Source organism: Molossus molossus, unplaced genomic scaffold (assembly GCF_014108415.1).
Source record: "Molossus molossus isolate mMolMol1 unplaced genomic scaffold, mMolMol1.p scaffold_m16_p_21, whole genome shotgun sequence".
Lineage (NCBI taxonomy): Eukaryota > Metazoa > Chordata > Mammalia > Chiroptera > Molossidae > Molossus > Molossus molossus.
In genome coordinates, this window is record NW_023425357.1 from 4,298,633 (window position 1) to 4,322,307 (window position 23,675).

Here is a 23,675-nt window from a genome sequence, read left to right on the forward strand (position 1 = left end):
TCATAAAGACATAACAATTCTTAATACATATGCACTGACTCAGGTAGTTCTGAGATATAGCAAACGACTCAGAAAACCAAATGGAGAAACTGATCGAAACACAGTCATCCCTCCTTATCACATCATCTCACTATTTTCTTTCTTCTGCGGACTCTGGGCTGCTTTTGTTCTTCTGTTCCTAGGACTTTAAGATGTAATGTTTAGGTTGTTTACGTACTTGCAACTTCCTGTATTTCCTGAGACGGGCTGCCATGATATACACTTCCCTATCATTACCACTTTCGCTGCAACCCCAGAAAATCTGAGCACAAAGCAAAAAGGCACCTGACCAGCACCTTCTGTGCCTCTCCGCGCCTGCGCGGTGGGCGGAAGGTTGTCGCTGTGACCGCCTGGCGTTTGGAGCAGCTGTCGTCATGTTGTTGGTCGCTGGCTGCTCGGGCCCATTGGTGCCCGTCCTGTCAGCCACGTCCCACGCAGCGGTGGGCGGGTGGTGGGTGCGCGGTGGCTCCTGGGCAGCCCGCGCTGCCCCTCCACCGCTCTGAGCTGCTGGTGCTGGAGGTAAAACGGCCCTTCTTCTGCAGGAACTTGCAGCGCGGCCAGGCCGCGAGCTGGCCAATGGTCAGCGTCGTGGGCCTCAATGTCCCTGCTTCTGCTCATTATTCCCATGCAGATGTCAAAGTGCTTGACCTCTCTGACTATCGCCGTGCTGAGGTGTTAGACAGTACAAAGTCGTCAAAGGAGAGCAGCGAGGCTAGAAAGGGTTTCTCCTACTTGGTGGCCGTGAGGACAGTGGCTGTTGCATACACTGCCAAGAATGACGCCTCCCAGTTCGTCTCCAGCATGAGTGCCTCTGCGGACCTGCTGGCCATGTCAAAAATCGAGATCAAGTTATCTGACATCCCAGAAGGCAAGATTATGGCTTTCAAGTGGAGAGCAAGCCCGTCTGTGCGTCACAGAACCAAGGAGGAGGTTGACCAGGAGGGCGCAGTGGACGTGTCCCAGCTGAGGGACCCACAGCACGATTTAGAATGTGTGAAGAAACCTGAGTGGGTCATCCTGATAGGTGTTTGCACACATCTTGGCTGTGTGCACACATCTTGGCTGTGTGCCCATTGCAAATGCAGGAGATTTTGGTGGTTATTACAGCCTTTGCCATGGGTCCCATGATGAGGCATCTGGCAGGATGAAAGGGGCTTGCACCTCTCAACGTTGAGGTTCCCTCCTATGACTTCACCAGTGACGACACAGTGATTGTTGGGTAGGACCTGAGCTGAGTCATAGGCTCTTTCTGTCTCCATGTCACCTCAGCAGGGTTACTGAGAGCAGGTCTTCTATACCTCAAGTTGTTGATTTGGAACATTTAAGCTTTGCTGACAATGTATTTGCTAATGTTAATGTGAAGTAAATTGAATCTAATGTTGAATACTTTTAGGCATTCACCTAATAAAGCCACTGTTAAATGTTGTGGGCCCAAAGACTTGAATGGTGCAGTGTCTTGGACAGTTACTTCCAATTAAAATTCGTTGGCTGGTTTAAAAAAAAAGGCACCTGACCAAATTGGAGGTGATATTAGCAAACAGCCCCAACAAAGGTTTAAAATCCAAAATTTATCAAGAATTCATAAAACTCAGGTCTAAATAAGCCAACTAAAAAAATGGGCCAATGACCTAAAAGACAGATGCCTCTACCAGGGAGACCAAAGATGTCAAGTCTGACAAGCAATTAGGGACATGCAAATAAAAACTCCATGAGATACCAACTAATCCCTGTCAGAATGGCTATAATCAACAACAGGTATTAACAGGTCTTGGAGGTGTTGTGGAGAAAAGGGAACCCTCATACACTGCTGGTGGGCACATAGATTGTTACAGCCACTTTCAAAAATAGTCTGGTGATTCCTCAAAAAATGAAGAATACAGCTATCATATGACCCAGTAATCCCACTCCTGGGAATATACCAGAAAAACTTGAAAACATATTTGTAGACATTCAAGCACCCCTATGTTCACTGCAGCATTATACACAGTAACCAAGACATGGGGACAGCCAAGGTGTCCTTTGATGTAGGCCTGGATAAAGAGAAGGTGGCAGGTTGGCTCAGCCCTCGCAGTGTGGCCCAGAGGACTAAAGGGTCACCTGTTCAATTCTGACCAAGGGCACATACTTGGGTCGCAGGTTCAATCCCTGACCCTGGTTGGGGTCCTATGGGAGGCAACGAGTTGATTTGTCTTCCTCCCTCCCTTCCTCTTTCCATTCTCTCTAATAATCAATGAAAAAATTATCCTCAGGTGAAGATTAACAAAAACAAAAAGATGTGGTGCATACACACAATGGAATATTACCTACTGAGCCATAAGAAAAGACAAAATGCTGACATTTGCAACAACATGATGGACCTTGAGAATACTGCGCTACGTGAAATTAGGCAGAAAAAACTAAGAACTACATACTTTCACTCATATGTGAGGTATAAAACTGAAACTCATGGACACAAGAACAGTGTGGTGGTTGCCACAGGATGATGGGGACGGGGGTGAACGGAGCCTAATACATGGTAACAGAAGATGATCTGACTTTGGGTGGTGGGCACAGTATAATATACACATAGAAATCCACACCTGAAACCCATAAACTCACTTCTATTAAATAATGTCACTCAAATCAATTTGAAAAAAGCATTAAAAGTTAAAAAAATTAGTTTAAGATTTCAACATTTAGAGAAAGAGACATACAAATTCAAGCAGTTTACAGAATTCTGAGTAGAACGAATGTAAAAATGTCAACAGAAGTACATATCAGAATCAAACATAATGAATCCCCTACAACAAATACCTTAAAAGGGTAAAAAGAACAAGACCAAAATAAATACTTATCAAGGAAAAGACAGCTCCTCTGTGATGATCACTGGGCTTCTCAGTAGAAATCAAATTTTAAAAAAGCATGGAAGAAAACACTGAACTGATAAAAAACCAAAATCTATCAATCAAGAATACTTTCTCAGAAGATGGCGGCGTAGGTAAACGCGGTATCCCGTCCTCCCACAACCACATCAAAGTTACAACTAAACTACAGAACAACCATCATTCAGAACCGCCTGAAATCAAGCTGAATGGAAGTCCTACAACTATGGAATTAAAGCAGCAGCCACATCCAGACTGGTAGGAGGGGCTGCGGCACGAGGGGCTGGGACGGGCTGGTCCCACACCCACGTGTGGCGGATAAAAATCAGGAGGACACCTCAGTTGGGAAGGTCCTTCCTGAGGACTGAGGGGTCCCTGTCCCACACCAGGTGCCCCGCTCAGGGTTCCAGTGCCAGGAAGAGAATCCCCATAACTTCTGGCTGGAAAAACCAGCGGGAACTGAGGCTCAGGGAGGCTGAAGTGGCTGGAGCCCCAGGCAGCTCCTTAAAGGGCCCGCGCACAGACTTATCGGACTCTCTCCCTCTAAGCTTGGAGGGGAGGCAGCTCGAGGGGCACCAGAGACATACAGGGAAGAACTGAGCTGTGCAGCACTGGAGCGAGGGCTGGAGAGGGGGCTTTCTCCGGGACAAATGTGGTGTAAGAGGCCTTTGTTCCTTTGGTGAGCCCTTCCCTGGGGTGGCAGACAGTCTCCATATCTGGGACTCCAGCAACCTGGCTCACACTGGTAGCCCCGCCCTGCTGATTCCCTGAAGCCCCGCCCCACCCCACCCCGCCCCACTCCACCCCACCCAACCCAAGCTTCAAGTGAACCCAACTTTCAAGCCCACCCAAGCTGTTGCCACTTGCTTAACCATAGGATTGGCCTGTCTTGAATCCTGCTTCAGGTTTTACCTAAATTCTTTCAAACAAGCAGCATCTGGTCTCAGCGAGCCCCATACCTCTCATTAAGTAATACACTGAAACAAACACAGGGAGGCAGCCAAAATGAGGAGACAAAGAAACAGGTCCCAAATGAAAGAACAAAATAAAACTCCAAGAAAAGAACTAAGCGAAATGGAGATAAGCAACCTAACAGATGCTGAGTTCAAAATACTGCTTATAAGGATGCTCAATGAACTTAGTGAGAACCTCAGTGAACTTAGGGAGGGCCTCAAGAGCATAAAAAAGGACCAGTCAGAAATCATGGATACACAGTTAGAATTGAAGGAGGCATTAACTGAAATAAAGAATAATTTACACAGCTTCAATAATAGAGTACGTAAATCCAAGGAGCAAACCATTGATTTGGAATATGAGGAAGCAAAAAATGCCCAATCAGAACAGCAAAAAGAAAAAAGAATCCAAAAAAATGAGGATAGTGTAAGGAGCCTCTGGGACAACTTCAAGCGTGCCAACATTCACATCTTGGGGGTGCCCGAAGGAGAAGAGAGAGAACAAGAAATCGAAAACCTGTTTGAAACAACAATGGCAGAAAACTTTCCTAACTTGGTGAAGGAAACAGACATACAAGTCCAGGAAGCACAGAGAATCCCAAACAAGATGAACCCCAAGAGGCCCACACCGAGACACATCATCATTGAAATGCAAAAGGTTCAAGACAAAGAGAGAATCTTAAAAGCAGCAAGAGAAAGGCAGCTAGTTACCTACAAGGGAGTTCCCATTAGGCTGTCAGCTGATTTCTCAAAAGAAACTTTGCAGGCCAGAAGGGAGTGGCAAGAAATATTCAGAGTGATGAAAATCAAGAACCTACAACCAAGATTACTCTATCCTGCAAAACTGTCATTTAGAATCGATGGACATATAAAAGCTTTCCCAGACAAGAAAAAGTTAAAGGAATTCATCACCACCAAACCATTATTATATGAAATGATGAAGGGTCTTTTTGAAGAGAAAGATAAAATATATGAACAAACAAAATGGCAATGAATACATATCTATCAACAATGGAATCTACGAACAAAATGAACAGGTAGAACAGAAACATTCTCATAGTTACAGAGAACATTTTGTTGGTTGCCAGTTGGGAGGGGGGTTGGGGGAATGGGTGAAAAGGGTAAAGGGATTAAGAAGTAAAAATTCATTGCTAGACTGACAAACCTCAAAGGGAAAGGGGTTGGGGGGTGAGAAGAAATAAACCAAAGAACTTATATGCATAACCAATGGACACAGACAATAATGTGGGAAAAGGTGGGAGAGGGGGTGGGAGTGGGGAGGAGGGGGTCAATGGGGGGGAAATGTGGAACATCTGTAATACATTTTACATCCAACAATAAAGATTTAAAAAAAAAAAAAAGAATACTTTCTCAGACAAAACATCAACAAAAGAGAAAGACTCTTTCAATTCAAAAATACTTAAGATATTCTCACCATTAAACCTGCCCTATGAAAAATGAGTAAGAAAATACTTCTAGATGCACTTCAAAAATTCTAAATACTAAAGTATTTGAAAATGTCAAGATTTCTTGCACGTGTAAATATATACACCAATAGAAATATTCCCAATAAGCTAATGAAACAAAAATCACTTTGATTTCTCCTGTAGATCTGTAAAATTAAAAGCAGTAAAATCTTAAATCTATGTCATAAGATACACAACAAAGAAGATATAAAGTGAGGCTCTACCCAGTTTGGCTAAGCGGTTAGAGCACCAGCCAGTGGACCAATGTGTCCTGGGTTCAATTCTGGTGGAGGACACATGCCCAGATTGTGGACACAATCCCCAGTGGGGGGCATGCAGGGGCAGCCAATGGATGTTCAGTCTCCCTAATATAAAAAAAAATTAGAAAATAAATAAGTAAAAAACAGAGAGAAAGAAAATGGAACATGAGTATTGATAGACATGCTCCCATATCCAATCCAGATCATGCTCAGGTAGAAGACTTGGTTGAACAGTAGAATACTCCCCAAATTGATTTCCCAAAATATTGTTTCCTGATAGGACCTCAATTATTCTACACAACACAAAAACTTCAAACACTGAATTTGTAATTCACATGTATCACATACTCTTTCTTTGTACACCAGCATCCCCATTTTTGTTCCCTGACAGCAAGACTCTGAAGACTACCATACAAAGCAGAAGCCTCTAAAAGATATTAAAGGAATAAAAGAAATAAACTCCAGTGGCTGGAGGAGGAGCTCTGGAAGGAAGTCATCCTCACCCAGGGAGACTAGGTTCCTGTAGTTGTCCAACATCACATCCAGGTATAATGTCCGCTGAGCGGGGTCCAGGCATTCCCACTCCTCCTGAGAGATATCTACAGCCACATCCCTGAAGGTCAGCAGTCCCTGAAAGGAAAGACACATTGACCAAGGGACAACAAGCAGAGTTCATGTCACCCAACATGGAAACAGTGTTAGGAGTGGTTTTTACTAATGATGCCAATGTTTCCAGGCCACGTGCCATTCTTCTAAACAGTACATAAAAAAACACAGGGTAGCCCTGGCCGGTTTGGCTCAGCGGTTAGAGCGTTGGCCTGCGGTCCCGAGAGACCCGGGTTCGGTTCCCGCTAGGGGCATGTACCTCGGTTGCAGTTTGTCCCCGGCCCTGGTTGGTCGTGCGGGTGGCAGCCACTCGATGTGTCCCTTTCACATCGATGTTTCTCTCTCTCTTCCTCTCTCCCCCTCCCACTCTACCTGAACAAAAAATGGAAAAATGTCCTCAGGTGAGGATTAAAAAAAACAAACAAACAAACAAAAAAAACACAGGGTAGCTTGGCCGGGGTGGCAGACTGGCTAGCGTCAACTCATGTACCAAAAGGTCACCAGTTCGATTCCTGGCCAGGGCACATGCCAGGGTTGTGGACTTGATCCCTAGTAGGGGGCTTACTCAGGGGGCCAATAATGTTCCTTTACCACATCCATGCTTCTATCTCTCTCTCCCTTGCTGTCTCTCTAAAACATCAACGAAAACATTTTTTGTAAATAAGAAAATAAAAGTAAGTATAGGAAAACAACCTCACTAGGAAGAACATCAGAAGTAGAGAAATTAAGGTTGCAGCTTCGAAATCCATCCATGTGAAAGGAAAAGCAGACACAGCCTCTGACCCATGACATGTCTTTTACCGGAGAAGCAGCCATTTTGTCCTGGTCCTGGTCCTGCTCAGGGTTGTTTTCTCAGGTGACGTTATGTTGGAGTCACAGAATGTGCCTTCAAATGTGTGCGCACAGCCCCTTAATCAGCTCCCAGCACACTCACAGTCAGAAGGACCTGGAACTGTTGAAAAGGCCACCCTCTGCTGTCCTTTGTCACAGGGGAGTCAGGAACAATGAGCTCCTACAGGGAGACCACACTGTGAGGATTGTTTTATTTGTCTTCATGTGCACTCCCCTCCCACAGACCTGCACACGTCCCTACAGCCAGGGGAACGAGGGATGGCGTCTGGGATCTCTGACCCCAACAGACCACCCTGTCACATCCCTGACTAAAGCCTGCGCCCCACTCACAAATGCTCCTGGGGGCCTTCCTGCTGATCCCTGGGCTTCCTTAGACTCACTTGTGGCACCTCAGTAAACAAAGATGCCTGACCCAGAGCAGTCCTCCAACTCTAGGAGAGAGAGCACAGTGGAGGTCATTTCATAAAACTCCTCCAGGGATCTGACAGTAACCCGAACAAAAGCAGTTCAGCTTTAAAGGCCTGCGGATGCCTTGGCGATGCAGGGACCCGATACAGCATCTTTATCTAGTTCCCTCCTCACGCCTGTGCACCTGCCCAGAGCTGTGTTCGGTAGGCACAGACATCACACCCAGCAGACCCCAGACCTCTGGGTAGTGTGAGGGGCTGAAGCAGGTACTTGCAGAAATTACAAACAATGTAGATCTTCACAATGAAACTTTTAGAAAGTTAGCTATTTAAACATGCAGCTCATATAATTTCACCATGAATAGATGGGCTCTATGGGAATGAAGTTTCAGGTGAATCCACTCCACCCTTCAGTATTTTCAGAGAATGGACAAGAGGGACTTGAGGGGAATAACTCCTCTGTGGCTCACAGTCACTATACTTCAACAAATCACATAAAGGGAAGGAAAATGTTGCTGAATATTAGACCAACTCACAGAACTATATTCTGACTCTTAAGCCCTGGCCAGTTTGGCTCAGCGGTTACAGCATCAGCCTGCAGTCCAGAGACCTGGGTTCGGTTCCCGCTAAGGGCACGTACCTCAGTTGCAGTTTGTCCCCGGCCCTGGTTGGGTCGTGTGGGTGGCGACCACTCGATGTGTCCCTTTCACATCGATGTTTCTCTCTCTCTCTCTCCCTCCCTCCCTCCTACTCTATCTGAACAAAATATCAAAAAATGTCCTCGGATGAGGATAAAAAAAAAAAAAAAAAGATCACTGACATCCTTACCAAGCGTAACATAGCCTAATGTTACTAAGTACCAACAACTGTTTCAATGTATGTGGAAAGGACACAGGGCTCAGAATCTGAAATAGACTCAGTATATTTAAAACAAAGCCGGGGTTGTGTGGCTCTGTGAACTCAACATTTTCCCATGGACTGAGAGGTCCCAGTGCAATGCCTGGTCTAGGCACATGTCTGAGGTGTGGGCTCGATGCCTAGTGGTGGGTATGTGGGAAGCAGCCATCCCACGCTTCTTATCAATGTTTTTCTCTGTCTCTCCCTTCCTCTGTCTCTAAAAAAATCAATAAAAATTTATTTTTAAAAAATCATGCCCTGGTCGGTTTGGCTCAGCAGTTAGAACGTTGGCCAGAGGTCCGGAGAGCCCCAGTTTCGGTCCCTTTAAGGGCACGTACCTTGGTTGCACTTTATACTGGGTCCTGGTTGGGGTCGTGTGGGTGGCAGCCACTCGATGTCTCTCTCATGTCGATGTTTCTCTCTCTCTTCCCCCTTCTCTCCCTCACTCACTATCTGAACACAAATGCAAAAATGTCCTCGAGTGAAGATAAAAAAATAAATGAATATATAAATACATAAATCTCATCCTAGCTGGTTTGTATCAGCAGTTGGAGCGTTGGCCCATAGACCTAAGAGTCACAGGTTTCAGTTTCAGTTCAGTTCCCTGGCTCTGGGCAGGGTCTTGCGGGAAGCACACAGTAGATGTCTCTCTCTCTCTACCTCCCTCCCACACTATCTGAAGATAAATGAAAATTTACCTTGGGTGAGGATTAAAAAATAGATAGAGATATAAAGATAGATATAGACATATAAATTTAAAAAAAATTTGGGTAATTTCTTTTTAATGCAATATTTTCTAGGTTTAAAGATTTAAAAGGATGCCTGGCTGGTGTGTCTGAGTGTCGACACATGCACCAAGAAGTTGCGAGTTTGATTCCAGGTCAGGGCACATGCCCAAGGTTGTGGGCCCGATTACCAGGGAGGGCATGCAGGAGGAGGCCAATCGATGTTCTCTCGCATCAATTTTTCTCTCTTTCTCCCTCTCATTAATTCAACAAAGAAAAAACATTTTTTGTAAGTGAATTAACTGTCAGAGGTACAAAGAAGAAAACCACATCCATGGGAGAAAATTTTAAACACCCCATTGCTTCTAATTTTCTTCAAAAAGCATCATGTGCTGACAGACTCAGTCATTTCCTGTCCTGTGCATCTTCCTTCTTGCAATCCTAGGAAATGAAAAGGGACCCACGACCAAGAGACAACTCTCTCGCCTCTGAGTAAAAGTTAGCAATAAAAGCAAATAATTATGAAATTCACAAGCCTTGTAAACTGAGATCTGTAATCCTCATTCAAATCCCTTTACCTAAAACGACTCAGCTCATGTTAAAATAAATACATAAAGCCTCAAGCCAAAAGATCCCACCTCATTCCCCACAGATCCGGGTCCCCTTTTCCCCGCAAACGGCTGGACTGCCACCGAGTCGTCTCCGGAGACGTGAATCGGCGCGGGCTGGGAGGGCGACCCAGGGTCCGGTTTCCAGGACGACAGCCACGCGGCAGGCAGCGTCCGACCGCCTAGAGAGCGGCCACAGCACCGGCGGCAGGGCCTCGGCTCGCTCCAAGTGCACTGGGACCCTGCACCTGGCAGGGAGGACACCGGCGTGCACTCACCTGCGCCACTCACGGCTGTAGGACGCGCAGCAGAGAGGTCCTCGGCGGCCGCGGGGTCTCAAGGCTTCCGCGTGCAGCAAGCGGACATAGAAAGACCTTATTTACACCAAGACGACCCAAACTATGAAAGCTCACGAAATCTCCGTTCTCGCTCTTCGCTTCCGGGGAAGCCAAGACTTTTTGCGCATGCGCGCTGCCTGCAAACTCAGACACCCTCCCCCGCACCTCTTACCCGCTCCGGGTAGGAATAGAGCGCGTAAGGGCTGTGCGATGCAATTACCTCCAGGTGTAGGATGAGACCGGGGTGAATGGAGGAACCAGGTGGAAGCCTGGACCTACATTCTTCCTTTAAATATATCTTTATTGGTGTGGTTGTTTTGGTTCATTAGAGGTTCGGCCTGCGGACCAATGAGTCCCGGGTTCGCGTCAGGTCAGAGTCCCATACCTTGATTCAGGCCCTGATTGGGGTTGCGTGGTGTCGCGGGGTGGCAACCACTGGATGTGTCCCTCTCCCGTGGATGTTTCTGTCTCTCCCTCTCATTATCTCTGAACAAAGGTGGAAAAATGTTCTGGAATGAGGATATAAATGTTTTTATTGATTCGTTTTAGAGTAAGATAAACACCCATGTGAGAAAGAAGTATGGATAGAATGCCTTCTGCAGGCCCCTACTGGGAATGGAGCCCGCAACCAGGGCATGTGCCGTAACCAGAAATAGAACCAGGACTTTTGTCCATAAAACCATTCTCAATCCACTGAGCAACACTGGCCAGGCTTAGTACTTTCTACTAATATTTCTTAGTACTTTCTACCAATAATTATTAAGTCTACAGGTCACAGTGGTTTTATGGGACAAGTCCATAGGACTCCAAACAGTACAACAGTATATTTTAAAAATATGCACTGGCCAGGTTTGCTCAATGGTTATAGCGTCGGCCTGTTGGCCAGAGAGTACCGGGTTCGGTTCCTGCTAAGGGCATGTACCCTGGTTGCATTTTGTCCCCGGCCTGGTTGAGGTCGTGTGGGTGGCAACCACTTGATGTGTCTCTCTCAAGTTGATGTTTCTCTCTCCCTCTTACCCCTCTCAAGCTCATTCTGAACATAAATGCAAAAAAAAGCACTTTGTGTGGCACCAGAGATCTTTTCTATTACCTACACTCACCCTTTTCAATCAAGACATGTTGACCTCTAAATATATTTTGGGGTCCTTGTACTTCTCAGGCCTTGTAAGAGGAGCAACAGATACTCTTTCTGGTCACTAAAACATTATTTCCATACGAGCAACTTCAGGGAAGTCATTTAAATCTACTGGAAGCTTACTTCATAGGACATTAGGGGCCTGACAAGTGTGGCTCAGTTTATTTGGTTTCTTCTGTGCACCATAAGGTTGCAGGTTTGAGTCCTGTTCAGGGTACATGGCAAGACTGCAGACTTGATCCCCAGTAGGGGGAGTGCACGATGCCATTGATAAATATTTCCCTCTTTCTCCGTTCTTGCCTCTCCAAAACTAAATTTAATGGTTTTTTTTTTTTTTAATTTTTTATAATCCTCACCCTGAGAACATTTTTTCCATTTATCTTCAGATAAAGTGGGAGAGGAGGGAAAGAAACATCGATGAGAGAGTCACATCGACTGGTTGTCACCCACACAAGCCCAACTGGGGCTGGGGACAAACTGCAACCAAGGTACATACCCCTAGCAGGAACCAAACCCAGGACTAGCTGGTCCATGGGCCAATACGCTAACCACTGAGTCAAACCAGCCAGGAATTTAACAGTATTTTAAAAAATTAAAAAAGGACATTAGGGCTATGTCTTTCATTTAGACTTTGTCAGGGTTCTGAGTTTTAACTTCAAACTGACTCTCACATTATTTCCCAGTGGTAAATTTTAGGAGTCAGGGATGAATCCCAGTTATTCTTTAAATGCCTGCAAATCAGTTCTTTCATTTTGGAAGTCAGGACCATTGTCATCAGGTTGAAAACATCACTAATAAACAAAACATGTATTTATTATTTGCGGATATGAAAAATTCTAGGTAGATGACACCGGCGATCTCTTGGTGCATAGGTCAATGCTCAACCACTGAGCCACACTGGCTGGACCATTAATAATAATTTTTTTTTTTTATCCTCACGGGAGGACATTTTTCCTTTTTAAAAAAAATTCAGATAGAGCAGGAGGGAGAGAGAGAAACATCAACGAGAAAGGAACACATCGAGTGGCCGCCAACCGCACGACCCAACGAGGGCCAGGGACAACCTCCAGCCAAGGTACATGCCCTTAGCGGACACCGAACCCGGGTCTCTGTGGACAGCAGGCTGATGCTCTAACCGCTGAGCAATATCCGGCCGGGGCTGGACCATCAATAATTTTAAAATGTTCATCTAATACTCTTTTTCTCTGACAGGAAAATAAAATACACCAAACTAAACTTTATGTGCTGTGAAATTCCCTCCATTTTACAGTTGATTTCTATTTATCACTAAATTCTTTGAAAGCCATTATTAAAATTCCTGGGCAGGTAATAAGCATTATTTTATGATCTACAGAGCAAGGAAAACAAACAGTCCTTTTATATAACACACAGGAAAGTAAAGAAGCCCAGTCGGTGTGACTCAGTGGTTGAGTGTCAACCCATCCACCAAGAGGTTTCCGGTTTGATTCCTGGTCAGAGCACACGCTCAGGTTTTGGGCCAAATCCCCAGTAGGGAGCATCCAGGAGGCGGCCAATCAATGTTCTCTTTCATGGATGTTCCTATCTCTCCTTCCCTCTCCCTGAAATCAATAAAGAAAAAAATTTCAAAAAATAAAAAACTGCAATGTGAGATTCTCAAACCAAGCATCATGAGATTTGAAAAATATAAATGTGCAAAATATTAAATTTACAGAAAACAATTCACATTATGAATCTGTAAGATTTTTAGATAGCAAATCATTACCTGTTTTCTTTAAGTGGTTTTTATTTTTATTTTTTAAGAGAGAGGAAGGGAGAGATAGAAACATCGATGTGAGAGAGAAATACCAATCGGCTGCCTACTGCATGCCCTGTATTGGGGATAGAGCCTGAAACCTAGGCATGTGCCCTGAGCAATAATCAAACTGGGACCTCTCAGCCCATATGACAATGCAAAGAGAAACATCTATCGTTTGCCTCCTCTATGCAATCCAAGCAGGAACTGAATCTCAAACCTGAGTATGTGCCCAGTCCAGGAATCAAATTAGAAACCTCTTGGTGCACAGATGAGGCTTAACAAACTGAGCCACACTGGGCAGGGCTCATAGTCCATTTTTAAATTACATATTTACATCCATTATTACTGTTTCTGAAAGTATGGGTGCACATACACACATTTCTTTCTCAGACCTTATTCCTAGATTATATCGTTAGGCTAGTATATTTACAGATTGCATTCAATGTGTATCAAACCACACAAACCAATGTACACAGGCTCAGAAAAAAGACATTTGCAGAAAACAATATAATTTCACAAGTTTAAAAGAATTATCTAATTATAGTTGGACTTTTTAAATTAGTATTTGTTAGGCAGAGTACCTGGTATTGGATGGTGAGCAGCAGTTACACAAAAGACAAGAGAAATTGATACTGACAGGTTTCTGATTCACAGACCCTAGAGAAGTACACAGCAGGCCTACAGGGGCTACATGTGGAAAACAAGGCAGGATGATGGCAGAGTAGCAGCACATAAGGCATGTGTCTTTATTAGGAACCATGCAGAGAGTCTTTTGGGGATCTCTAGCTAAACTGAGATTGTTGAAATTGTTTAACAAAAAGAGCAGGATTTTGGTAAGATATGAAGAAATCCTATATAAGGACCATAAATGGTGAAACCCCCGAGATACACAGGAGACTGATGCTCAGAGCGGCTGCCAGAGAGGAATGTCAGGAAGGTATATTTACTTCTGACTCTGGGAGCTGTTAACTAGTGCATGGAATCGGAGAGGGCAGCGTCAACTCAAGGCTCCTGGATAAATAAAATACATGGCATGGCATCAATATAATAAAGTAGCTTAGCTCAACTTTTTTTTCTTTATCCTCACCTGAGAACATTTTTTTGTTCAATTAGAGGGCGAGGGAGAGAGAGGAAGAGAGAAACATCGACATGAAAGGGACACATCAAGTGAACCCGGGTCTCTCTGGACCACAGGCCGACGCTCTAACTGCTGAGCCAAACTGGCCAGGCTAGCTCAATTTTTTTAAAATCCCAACCTGAGGATATTTTTCTATTTATCTTCAGATAGAGTGGAAGGGAGGGAAAGGGAGAGAGACATGAAAGCGACACATTGACTGGTTGCCTCCCACATGACCCTGACTAGGGCCAGATCAAATTGCAACTGAGGTAGGTGTCCTTAACTGAAATTGAATCTGCAACTCATTGGTCTGTGGGCAACATTCTACCGCTGAGCCAAACTGGCCAGGACTTAGCTCAACTCTTTAAAAAAATTTCATGTAATCTTTATTGTAATTATCATAAAGTCCCAGTATGTACAATAAAAAGAAAAATATATGAATAATGGAGAATTGTTTTTACATTACTTAATGTTTAAGGCCACTGGGGAATTGGACTGCTAATGACGTAATTGTACTGCATTTCCAAATAGTATATTTTTACATACAATCTTCGCATCCATGTAGAGTAACTTTATGCAATTGAGGATGAGTTGTATATGATTCCTCACATATCCCTGATCATGTTTTTGTTCCTACCACATCAACTAACGTTCCTCACTTCTATCTATGACTACTATAAAGATACAACAGCCCTGACCGGTTTGGCTCAGCGGTTGGAGCATCGGCCTGCGGTACAGAGAGACCCGGGTTTGGTTCCCACTAAGGGCACGTACCTCGGTTGCAGTTTGTTCCTGGCCCTGGTCGGTCGTGCGGGTGGCAGCCACTCAATGTGTTCCTTTCACATCCATGTTTTTCTCTCTCTCTGTTCCTCTCTCTCCCTCCCACTCTACCTGAACAAAAAATGGAAAAATGTCCTCGGGTGAGGATAAAAAATAAAATAAAATAAAGATACAACAGGATTCTATCTATCCATGACTACCATAAAGATACAACAGCATTCTAATGAGTTGACATATTTTCTTTAAAGACTATCTGGGGAAAGTAGTTAGAATTCATTATGTTCCTGTCTTACATTAATGCAACAGAAAGATGAAATGCTTAGTGAATACAACAAAGTTCTAAGTCAAGTACAAACAGCATCTCTGTTTAGATTTTCTTCATACACTGTGCATTATAATGTCCTCAATATTCCATGGGAAAGCGGGTATGAGTGAAATTCAATAACAAGAGCTCACAAATCTTTAAAGCAGCAAAAATCAACCCTATGATTTTACACATATACCAGGAATAAAAAGCATCTAGTATCTGTGAAATCACATTAATATTTCCTTCTCAAAATACCTCAAATATTGTCAATATAAAATAAAATACACCCTAAGTAATTATACATATCCAAACATCCATCCCCTTGATATTTTGAAACATACTAAAAATTATCTAAGTTTTTAAAGTTTGAATGTTTCTCTATAGCAAGTATTCTGATTTAGAGTAATACCTAAAACAGTATTACTAACTTTCCACTGTGAATTTTTATTTTAAAATTTATTTTCAACTACATACTAACGTTTTTACATTTTTAAAGTCACTTTTAGATATAAATCATTCAGGCTTTTGTGGTATGTGTATTTTGAACGACAGTCTTTCATTCTTTATTATGAATGTAGAATTTTGCCCCACTGTGCATACACTGAGGCTGTAAGTTCATCTATATGGTTTCCTACAATATTGCTTTCGAATGTTTCTCTTACTATGACTTCTCATGTTTCAAATAAGCTGTGATTGTTGAAATAAGTACTTGATAATGCATTGTGATGTTGAGTAAGGTTTGCATACTGTGTAGGACTTTGCCATATATATTTTTCCTTTATTGACTTTAGAAAGTGAGAGAAAAACATCAATGAGACAGAACACCGACTGACATGCCTCCTGCATGTCCCCCACTTGGCATCAGGCCCACCACCTGGACATGTGTCCTGACTAGGAATTGAACTGGCAACCTCTAGGTGTGTGGGTCAATGTTCAACCACTGAGCCACACTGGCTGGACATTTACCATATTTTTATATTTGTTATGCTTCTTTCCATTATGAATTATCAGATGTTGACCAAGCTAAAAGTGAGGCTTGAAGACTTTGATATTTTTGTTACATTTTAAAGATAAATTCTCTGTTGAATGAGGTGTGAGCAACTGTTAAAGTTTTGTTACATTTTTCACATTTTTACAGTTTCTCTCCAGCACGCATTGTTCAATGTTGAAGAAATGTTCAGCACAGGTTAGAGCCTTTCCACATTCTCTACATCTATGCAGTTTTTGTGTAGTATGAATGATCTCATATCGAGTAAGTTTTAAGGGGCAATTAAAGGCTTTACCTCATATTCCACATTGAGAAGGCTTTTTTCCACTATGGCTTCTCTGATGGTCAGTAAGGGTTGCAGACTGCATAAAGGCTTTGCCACTCTGTACGTTTATAAGCCATTTAAAAATATTTTTAAAATCCTCACCCAAAGATATGTTTTTGTTTTATTCCTTACTCAAGGATACTTTTCTATTAATCATCAGATAGAGTGGGAGAGAGAAACAGAGAGAAACATCGATGTGACAGAACCATATCGACTGGCTGTGTCCCATACAACCTGACGAGGGGCAGGGTAAAATTACAACTGAGGTACATGCCCTTGACCGAAATCAAACCTGTGACTCATTGGTCTGCAGGCTGATGCTCTAACTGCTGAGCCAAACTGGCCAGGGCCAAAGATATGTTTGTTTTTGTCGATTTTAGAGAGAAGGGGAGAGAGAAACATCGATCAGCTGTCTTCTGCAAGCGCCCACAGGAATTAAGCATGCAACAGGGGTATGTGCCCTAACTGGGAACTGAACTGGCAACCTTTCAGTGTACAGATGACACCCAACCAACTGAGCCACAAACGACAGGCCCATTTATGAATCTTCTCCAGTATGAATTCTCTTTACTTGAATACGTTTTGAGTGCTGGATAAAGGTTTTGCCATATTCTCTGCATTTGTAATGTTTCTCTCTAATATATATTCTTTTCTAATTTACTGTAAGACATAAATTACATTTAAGGCCTTGCCACATGGTTTACATATGAAAGGATTCTCTCCACTACAAATTGTATCATGTAAAACACCAATCGTTATATAAGTTTTGCCACATTTTCCACATTTTTAGCCTTCTCAAAGGATGAGTTATTGGATGTTTAGCAAAGTACAAATGCAAGGAAGTTTTCTGCATCACTTAAATGTGTGGTTTTTCTCCACTATGAATAATCTAATGACGCGTAAGTTATGAAGAGTGGTTGAAAGCTTTGCCACATTTTGTACATTTGTAATGTTTGTAATCCTGTGTGAATTTTGATGTTTAGTAATCTCTGAGGGGCAGATAAAGGCTTTGCCACATTTTCCACATTTGTTAGGCTTCTGTTGAGAACAAATTACCTGATGTCTTTGATTCCACTGCCAATGAGAGGCTTTAGCACAGTCCTACATCTGTAGAGTCTCTCTCATGAACATTACTCATGAATTCTTTCATGAACATTAAGACACGAATGGCTTAGTATTATTCATATTCATGAGCCTTCTTCCAATTGTGAATTCTGTATTGTTGAGTATGTTCCCAGTGCCACGAAAGGACCACCACACTCCTTACATAATTCTCCCATGTATGAACTCTAATGCACATTAAGGCAGGAGGCCTGGTTAAAGGCTTTGTCATATTTTCCATATTGATAAGACTTCTCTCCAGTATGAACTCTGATGATAAGTAAGACCAGATAACTGGCTAAAAGTTTTGCCACATTTTATGCATTTGTAAGGTCTCTCTCCAGTGTGTATTCTCTGGTGGACAGTGAGGTTTGAGGACTGGTTAAAGGCTTTGCCACATACTCTACATTAATAAGGCTTCTCTCCAGTATGAATTCTTCGATGTATAGTAAGCTTAGAGGAGTTGATGAATGCTTTGCCACATTTTCTACATTTATAAGGCTTTTCTCCAGTATGAACACGCCGATGTCGAGAAAGGGCTGAGGACTGGCTAAAGACTTTGCCACATTCTATACATCTATATGGCTTCTCTCCAGTATGAATTGTCTGATGGTCAGTAAGTTTTGAGGATCGCCCAAAGGTTTTGTCACACACTCTACATTGGTAAGGCTTCTCTCCTGTATGAATTCTCTGATGGACAGTAAGGTGTGAGGACTGGCTGAAGGCTCTGCCACAATGCCTACATGTATAAGGTCTCTCTCCAGTATGAATTCTCTGATGGTCTTTAAGTCTATAAGACCGCCTGAAGGCTTTGCCACATTCTCCACATTTATAAGACTTATCTTCAGTATGACTACGCTGATGATTAGTAAGGGTTTTGAAATGTCTAAAGACTCTGCCACATTCTATACATACGTAAGGTATTTTTGCAGTATGAATTCTATGATGGACAGTAAGGTTTGAGGATCGGCTAAAAGCTTTGCCACATTCTCTACATTTATATGGCTTCTCTCCAGTATGAATTCTTTGATGGACTATAAGCTTTGAGGAATCACGGAAGGCTTTACCACATTCTCTACATTTATATGGCTTCTCTCCAGTATGAACTCTCTGATGTCTAATAAGATTAGAATGGCAGATAAAGGCTTTGCCGCATTCTGAACATTTATAAGATTTCTCTCCAGTATGAATTTTCTGATGTTCAGTAAGAATTGAGGACCGGCTAAAGGCTTTGCCACACTGTATACATTTATATGGCTTCTCTCCAGTATGAATTCTCTGATGTTCAGTAAGGCTTGAGGACCGGCTAAAAGCTTTGCCACATTCTCTACACTTGTATGGTTTCTCTCCAGTATGAACTCTCTGATGTTGAGTAAATTTTGAAGGGCAACTAAAGGCTTTGTCACATTCTGAACATTTATAAGATTTCTCTCCAGTATGAATTCTCTGATGTTCAGTAAGGGTTGAGGACCGGCTAAAGGCTTTGCCACAATGTATACATATATATGGCTTCTCTCCAGTATGAATTCTCTGATGTTCAGTAAGGCTTGAGGACCGGCTAAAAGCTTTGCCACATTCTCTACACTTGTATGGTTTCTCTCCAGTATGAACTCTCTGATGTTCAGTACATTTTGAATGGCAACTAAAGGCTTTGCCACATTCTGAACATTTATAAGATTTCTCTCCAGTATGAATTCTCTTATGTTGAGTATATTTTGAGGACTGACTAAAGCATTTTCCACATTCTCTGCATTTGTACAGTTTTGCCCTTGTATGAATTTTCTCATGTACAGTAAGACATGATTGCCATTTAAAGACTTTGCCACATGCTTTACATTTGTAAGTCTTCTCTCCCATACGAATTCTCTGATTTAGAATAAAACCTGAATACCAATGAGATGTTTTACCATTATCTTTACTTGTATGAGATTTTCTTGCAGTATAGATTTTTTTCAGTCTACTTACACTTAATATTTGATTGAAGACTGTCCCATATGGATTCCATTTGTAAGCCTCCTTCCCAGTATGAATATTCTCTTGTTTAGTATAATTTGAAGAATGCTTCAAAGATTTGACAGATTTACTTTGTTTGTTTATCTTCTCCATAATATGAATAACCTGAAGTATATTGTGACTTGATATTTGGTCAAAGACTTTCCCACTTTTATAATGTTTCTCTGGAAGCTGATTAAGTTGATTATCACTAGGATCTGACTCATGCTTAAGATTTTTCCAATGTTCATTCCACTGATAACTGCTATATCCATAAGATGTACTCTGGTAATCATGGAAGAAAAAAAGAACTTTAGTACCAGCTATACTATACTTGTTCCTTAAGAATCATTTTGTGATACTTATTAAACAATGATGGTTGTAGTAAAAAACAACAAAAAAAACTCCCAAGTTTATGAAAAATATAGACATAGAAAAACAAAAACAAAAGCCATTAATTCTCAGAGGAAGAATAATGACTCCTTGTTAAAAAAATTGCCAAATTGTGTCTGACCAGTGGTTGAGCACTATGCTATGCACCAAGAGGTCTCTGGTTCAATTACTGGTCAGGGCACATGCCCAGATTGCAAACTTAATCCCCAGTAAGGAATGTGCAAGTAGGAGGCAACCAATTAATATTTCAGATCAATGTTTCACTCTCATCGATGTTTCTCTCTCCAAAAATCAATAAAACATAAAGAAAGTACAAATTGCCAAATTGATTACATTTTTTTTTTAATCCTCACCCGAGGATATTTTCCCATCTTTTGTACAGATAGAGTGGGAGGGAGAGAGAGGAAGGAGAAAGAGAGAGAAACATCGAGTGGCTGCCACCCGCACGACCAACCAGGGCCGGGGACAAACTGCAACCGAAGTACGTACCCTTAGCGAGAACCGAACCCGGGTCTCTCCGGACCGCAGGCCGACGCTCTAACAGCTGAGCCAAACTGGCCAGGGCCAAATTGATTACATTTATATTTTATAGGTACAGTATAAAACTCTAAATTTTAGAAACAATTGACTGAAAGTTTAATGCCACCCTACATTTTTAAAAAATTTAATTATGTTTTTATTAATTATTTAGAGAAAGGAAAAGGGAGAGAGAAATAGGAACATCGATGTGAGAGAAACATCCATTAACGGCCTCCTGCAGGCCCCCACTGGGGATCAAGGCTGCAACCGGGTCATGTGCCCCGACTAGGAATTGAACCTGGATCTCTCAGTCCATGGGACAACACTCAATCCACTGAGCCACAGTGGCTGGGCCACACTACATTTAAAACAATTCCAATGATTCTTCACACTATGAATTAGGTTGAGTTCCTAGTTTTTTCCCTAGATTTACTTTCCAAGAACTGTAACGGTAAAAAATTGTTTTTGATCCTGACATAGAGAAACGCACTGATCTGAAAATATAATTGACTTTAAAATGTGAGTTTTCCCAAATGTATATTTTTACGTCTTTAGCTAACAGGCCTTTTATATGAATTACTGTCCCAGATTAGTTCTGTTTATATTAACTTCCTTTCTTCTTATCATATTCTTCCTTAAATTTGAAGGCTTTCGTTCAGTATGCATAATCAAAACCACACCTTCCATACCTTACCAGTATTATTTCAGGAAATAAATGTTGTATCCCTGGCTTTCGCAAAAAGTCCTGGTTGTCTTCAGATGACATGGCTGAAAGAACATAAATTTTCAGTTTTGACACTCAAGTGAATGTACTTTGAAATTTTCCAAAATTAATGATCAAATTACATTTTTGTGTTCTAAAAGCAAGCAAAAAGTTCAAAGAAAGCTCAAGATAGGTATAATGACGAAACTCCACATCAAAGAGGGACAAAAAGTTCCCTATACTTCCCAATGACACCTTCTCAAAACCACTGGCACACAATGGCTAGATTATGAAAAGACTCCTAGTTCCCAGTTTCTTCACTGGAGAGATGGAGTATGCTGAGGGCCATGTTTCTGTTGTGCAGGACAGAGTGCTAAAAGAATGGCAGTACACATCTGGCCAGTTTGGCTCAGTAATTAAAGCGTTTGCCCGCAGACTAATGAATCCCGGGTTTGATTCTGTTCAAGGGCACTTACCTCAGTTGTGGTAAATCCCCAGCCCTGGTTGGGATTCTGTGGGAAGCAACAGCTGATGTGTCTCTCTCACGTCAATGTTTCTCTCTCTCTTCCTCTCTCTCTCTGTTTTCCCCTTTCTCCCTCTCTATGAAGATATCCTTGGGTGATGATTAAAAAAAAAAGAATGGCAGTAGAAGGTGAATGCACTTAAGTGGCTACTACAAAGAAATAATGGAAAACTGTTCAAACACCACAGACTGTAGTGATAAAGACATATATCGAGGAGAAAAAGATACCACAGACTCTAAGAAACAGAGGACATTTTAAACTGGGAAATTACACACAAAAGAGCCAGCAATACAGATGTTGAAAACAGTGTTGACAGAAATTAGAATTTCTACCATAGATGATTATTATTTGTTTTCTCCTATAGAAAGTAAGCTCATAAAGCCCGATTGTTGAACCTCAACAAAGGGTATTTAAACATACATAGGGAAAGAAAAGTGTATCATCAGAAAAACAAAGTAAATTTGCTGAACTTAGCACTATATTAATGCTAATAAATATATAAGTTACCTAAAAAAGAAGTACAAATAACCATCTCAAAATAGAAGAGTAGAAAACAGACAAATATATAACGTTAGAAAAACTTTATATGACTAAAATAAAAATAAAAAGAAAGTATATTAAAAAACAACACAAATGAGAAGATGATGAAAAAACACAATACCCAAATTTTTAAAATGCAGTAGAATCATCGATGTAAGACCTGACCAAGTTGAATAAACAATAAACTTGTATGTAGTTAATTAAAAATTTCATTACAGGGAAGCCAACAAAAATGTGGAAAAATGTAGAGAACCTAAGGGATTCATAAGACACTAACAAACTGACCGCTTTGAACATTAAGTTGATAAATAAAAACAGAATAGTGAGAAAAGCAATGACCAGTTTGGCTCAGCGGTTAGAACATCGGCCTGTAGATCCAAGAGTTGGAGGTTTGTTTCCCAATGTTTATCGCTCACGCTCGCGCTCTTTCTCTTACTCTCTCTTCCCCCCTCCTTTCCGCTCTAGCAAAAAAATAATAATAAAAAATATCCTTGGGTGATGATTAACCAAAAAAATAAAAGGAGTGGATAGCTTATTTTAAAAATTTAGTTTAAGATTCTGACAATTGGCCCTGGCCGGTTTGCTCAGCGGTTAGAGCATTGGCCTGCAGTCCAGAGAGACCCAGGTTCACTTCCCGCTAAGGACACGTACCTCAGTAGCAGTGTGTCCCCGGCCCTGGTTGGGTCATGTGGGTGGCAACCCCACTTGATGTGTCCCTTCAACGTTGATGTTTCTCTCTCTCTCTCCCCCACTCTATCTGAACAAAATATCAAAAACTGTCCTCGGGTGAGGATAAAAAAAAAAAAAAAGATTCTGACAATTGGAAAGACATGGAAATGAATATAAAAATGACAATAGAAAAATATATGAACTCAAGACTAGTATAGTAAAGCATAGAGAAAAGCACTTCTCATGGAAAAAACAGCTCCTCCAAGATTATCAGTGGGTTGATAAGCAGAAATCTTTTGGGGGAAAAAAAGACCATAAAGTAAAATAAAAGAACTGAACTGATAAAAGAACAAAAGCTATCCAACAAAAATACCGTATCTGACAGTTAACGAATCTACAAGAAAGGAGACAAGGATACACAATGGGTAAAGACAGATTCTTCAACAAATGGTGTAATTAAAACTGAACATATCGATGCAATAATAATAAAACTAGATCACGTTCATATGCCTTGAACCAAAATAAACTCAAAATGTATTATCAATTAAAATATAAGACCCCAAACCATAAAAGCACTTCAAGAAAGAAAAATCAATAAACTTTACCATCACTCTTAGAAATACTGTTTTGGATATATATTCCATGCATAAAAAACAAGTGAAAAAATAAAAAAAATTAGACTACAGAATAATAAGCTTTTTTAGCCCTGGCCAGTTTGGTTCAGCGGTTAGAGCGTCGGCCTGTGGTCCTGAGAGACCCGGTTTCGGTTCCCGCTAAGGGCGCGTACCTCGGT

The 23,675-nt window shown here is 41.8% G+C and overlaps 1 protein-coding gene and 1 pseudogene across 2 annotated transcripts in view; one reads left to right on the plus strand and one right to left on the minus strand.

Moving 5' to 3' along the window:
- Positions 1 to 413: 413 nt before the first annotated feature.
- LOC118638339 lies at positions 414 to 1,262 on the plus strand (annotated as a pseudogene).
- A 4,847-nt stretch (positions 1,263 to 6,109) lies between these two features.
- The window catches only part of LOC118638293 (zinc finger protein 883-like), a 29,099-nt gene continuing 11,533 nt past the window's right edge, over positions 6,110 to 23,675 (minus strand). The window contains exons 4-6 of one of the 2 annotated variants that reach the window (XM_036274005.1): positions 21,141 to 21,214; positions 6,987 to 7,197; positions 6,110 to 6,209 (exon numbers count right to left, since the gene is read on the minus strand). In XM_036274005.1, the coding sequence (XP_036129898.1) occupies positions 7,096 to 7,197; positions 21,141 to 21,214 (176 nt within the window). In that variant the 3' untranslated portion in view covers positions 6,110 to 6,209; positions 6,987 to 7,095. Of the gene's footprint in view, positions 6,210 to 6,986; positions 7,198 to 17,405; positions 19,820 to 21,140; positions 21,215 to 23,675 lie in introns of those variants that run through there. The other variant, XM_036274004.1, reaches the window with a different exon arrangement.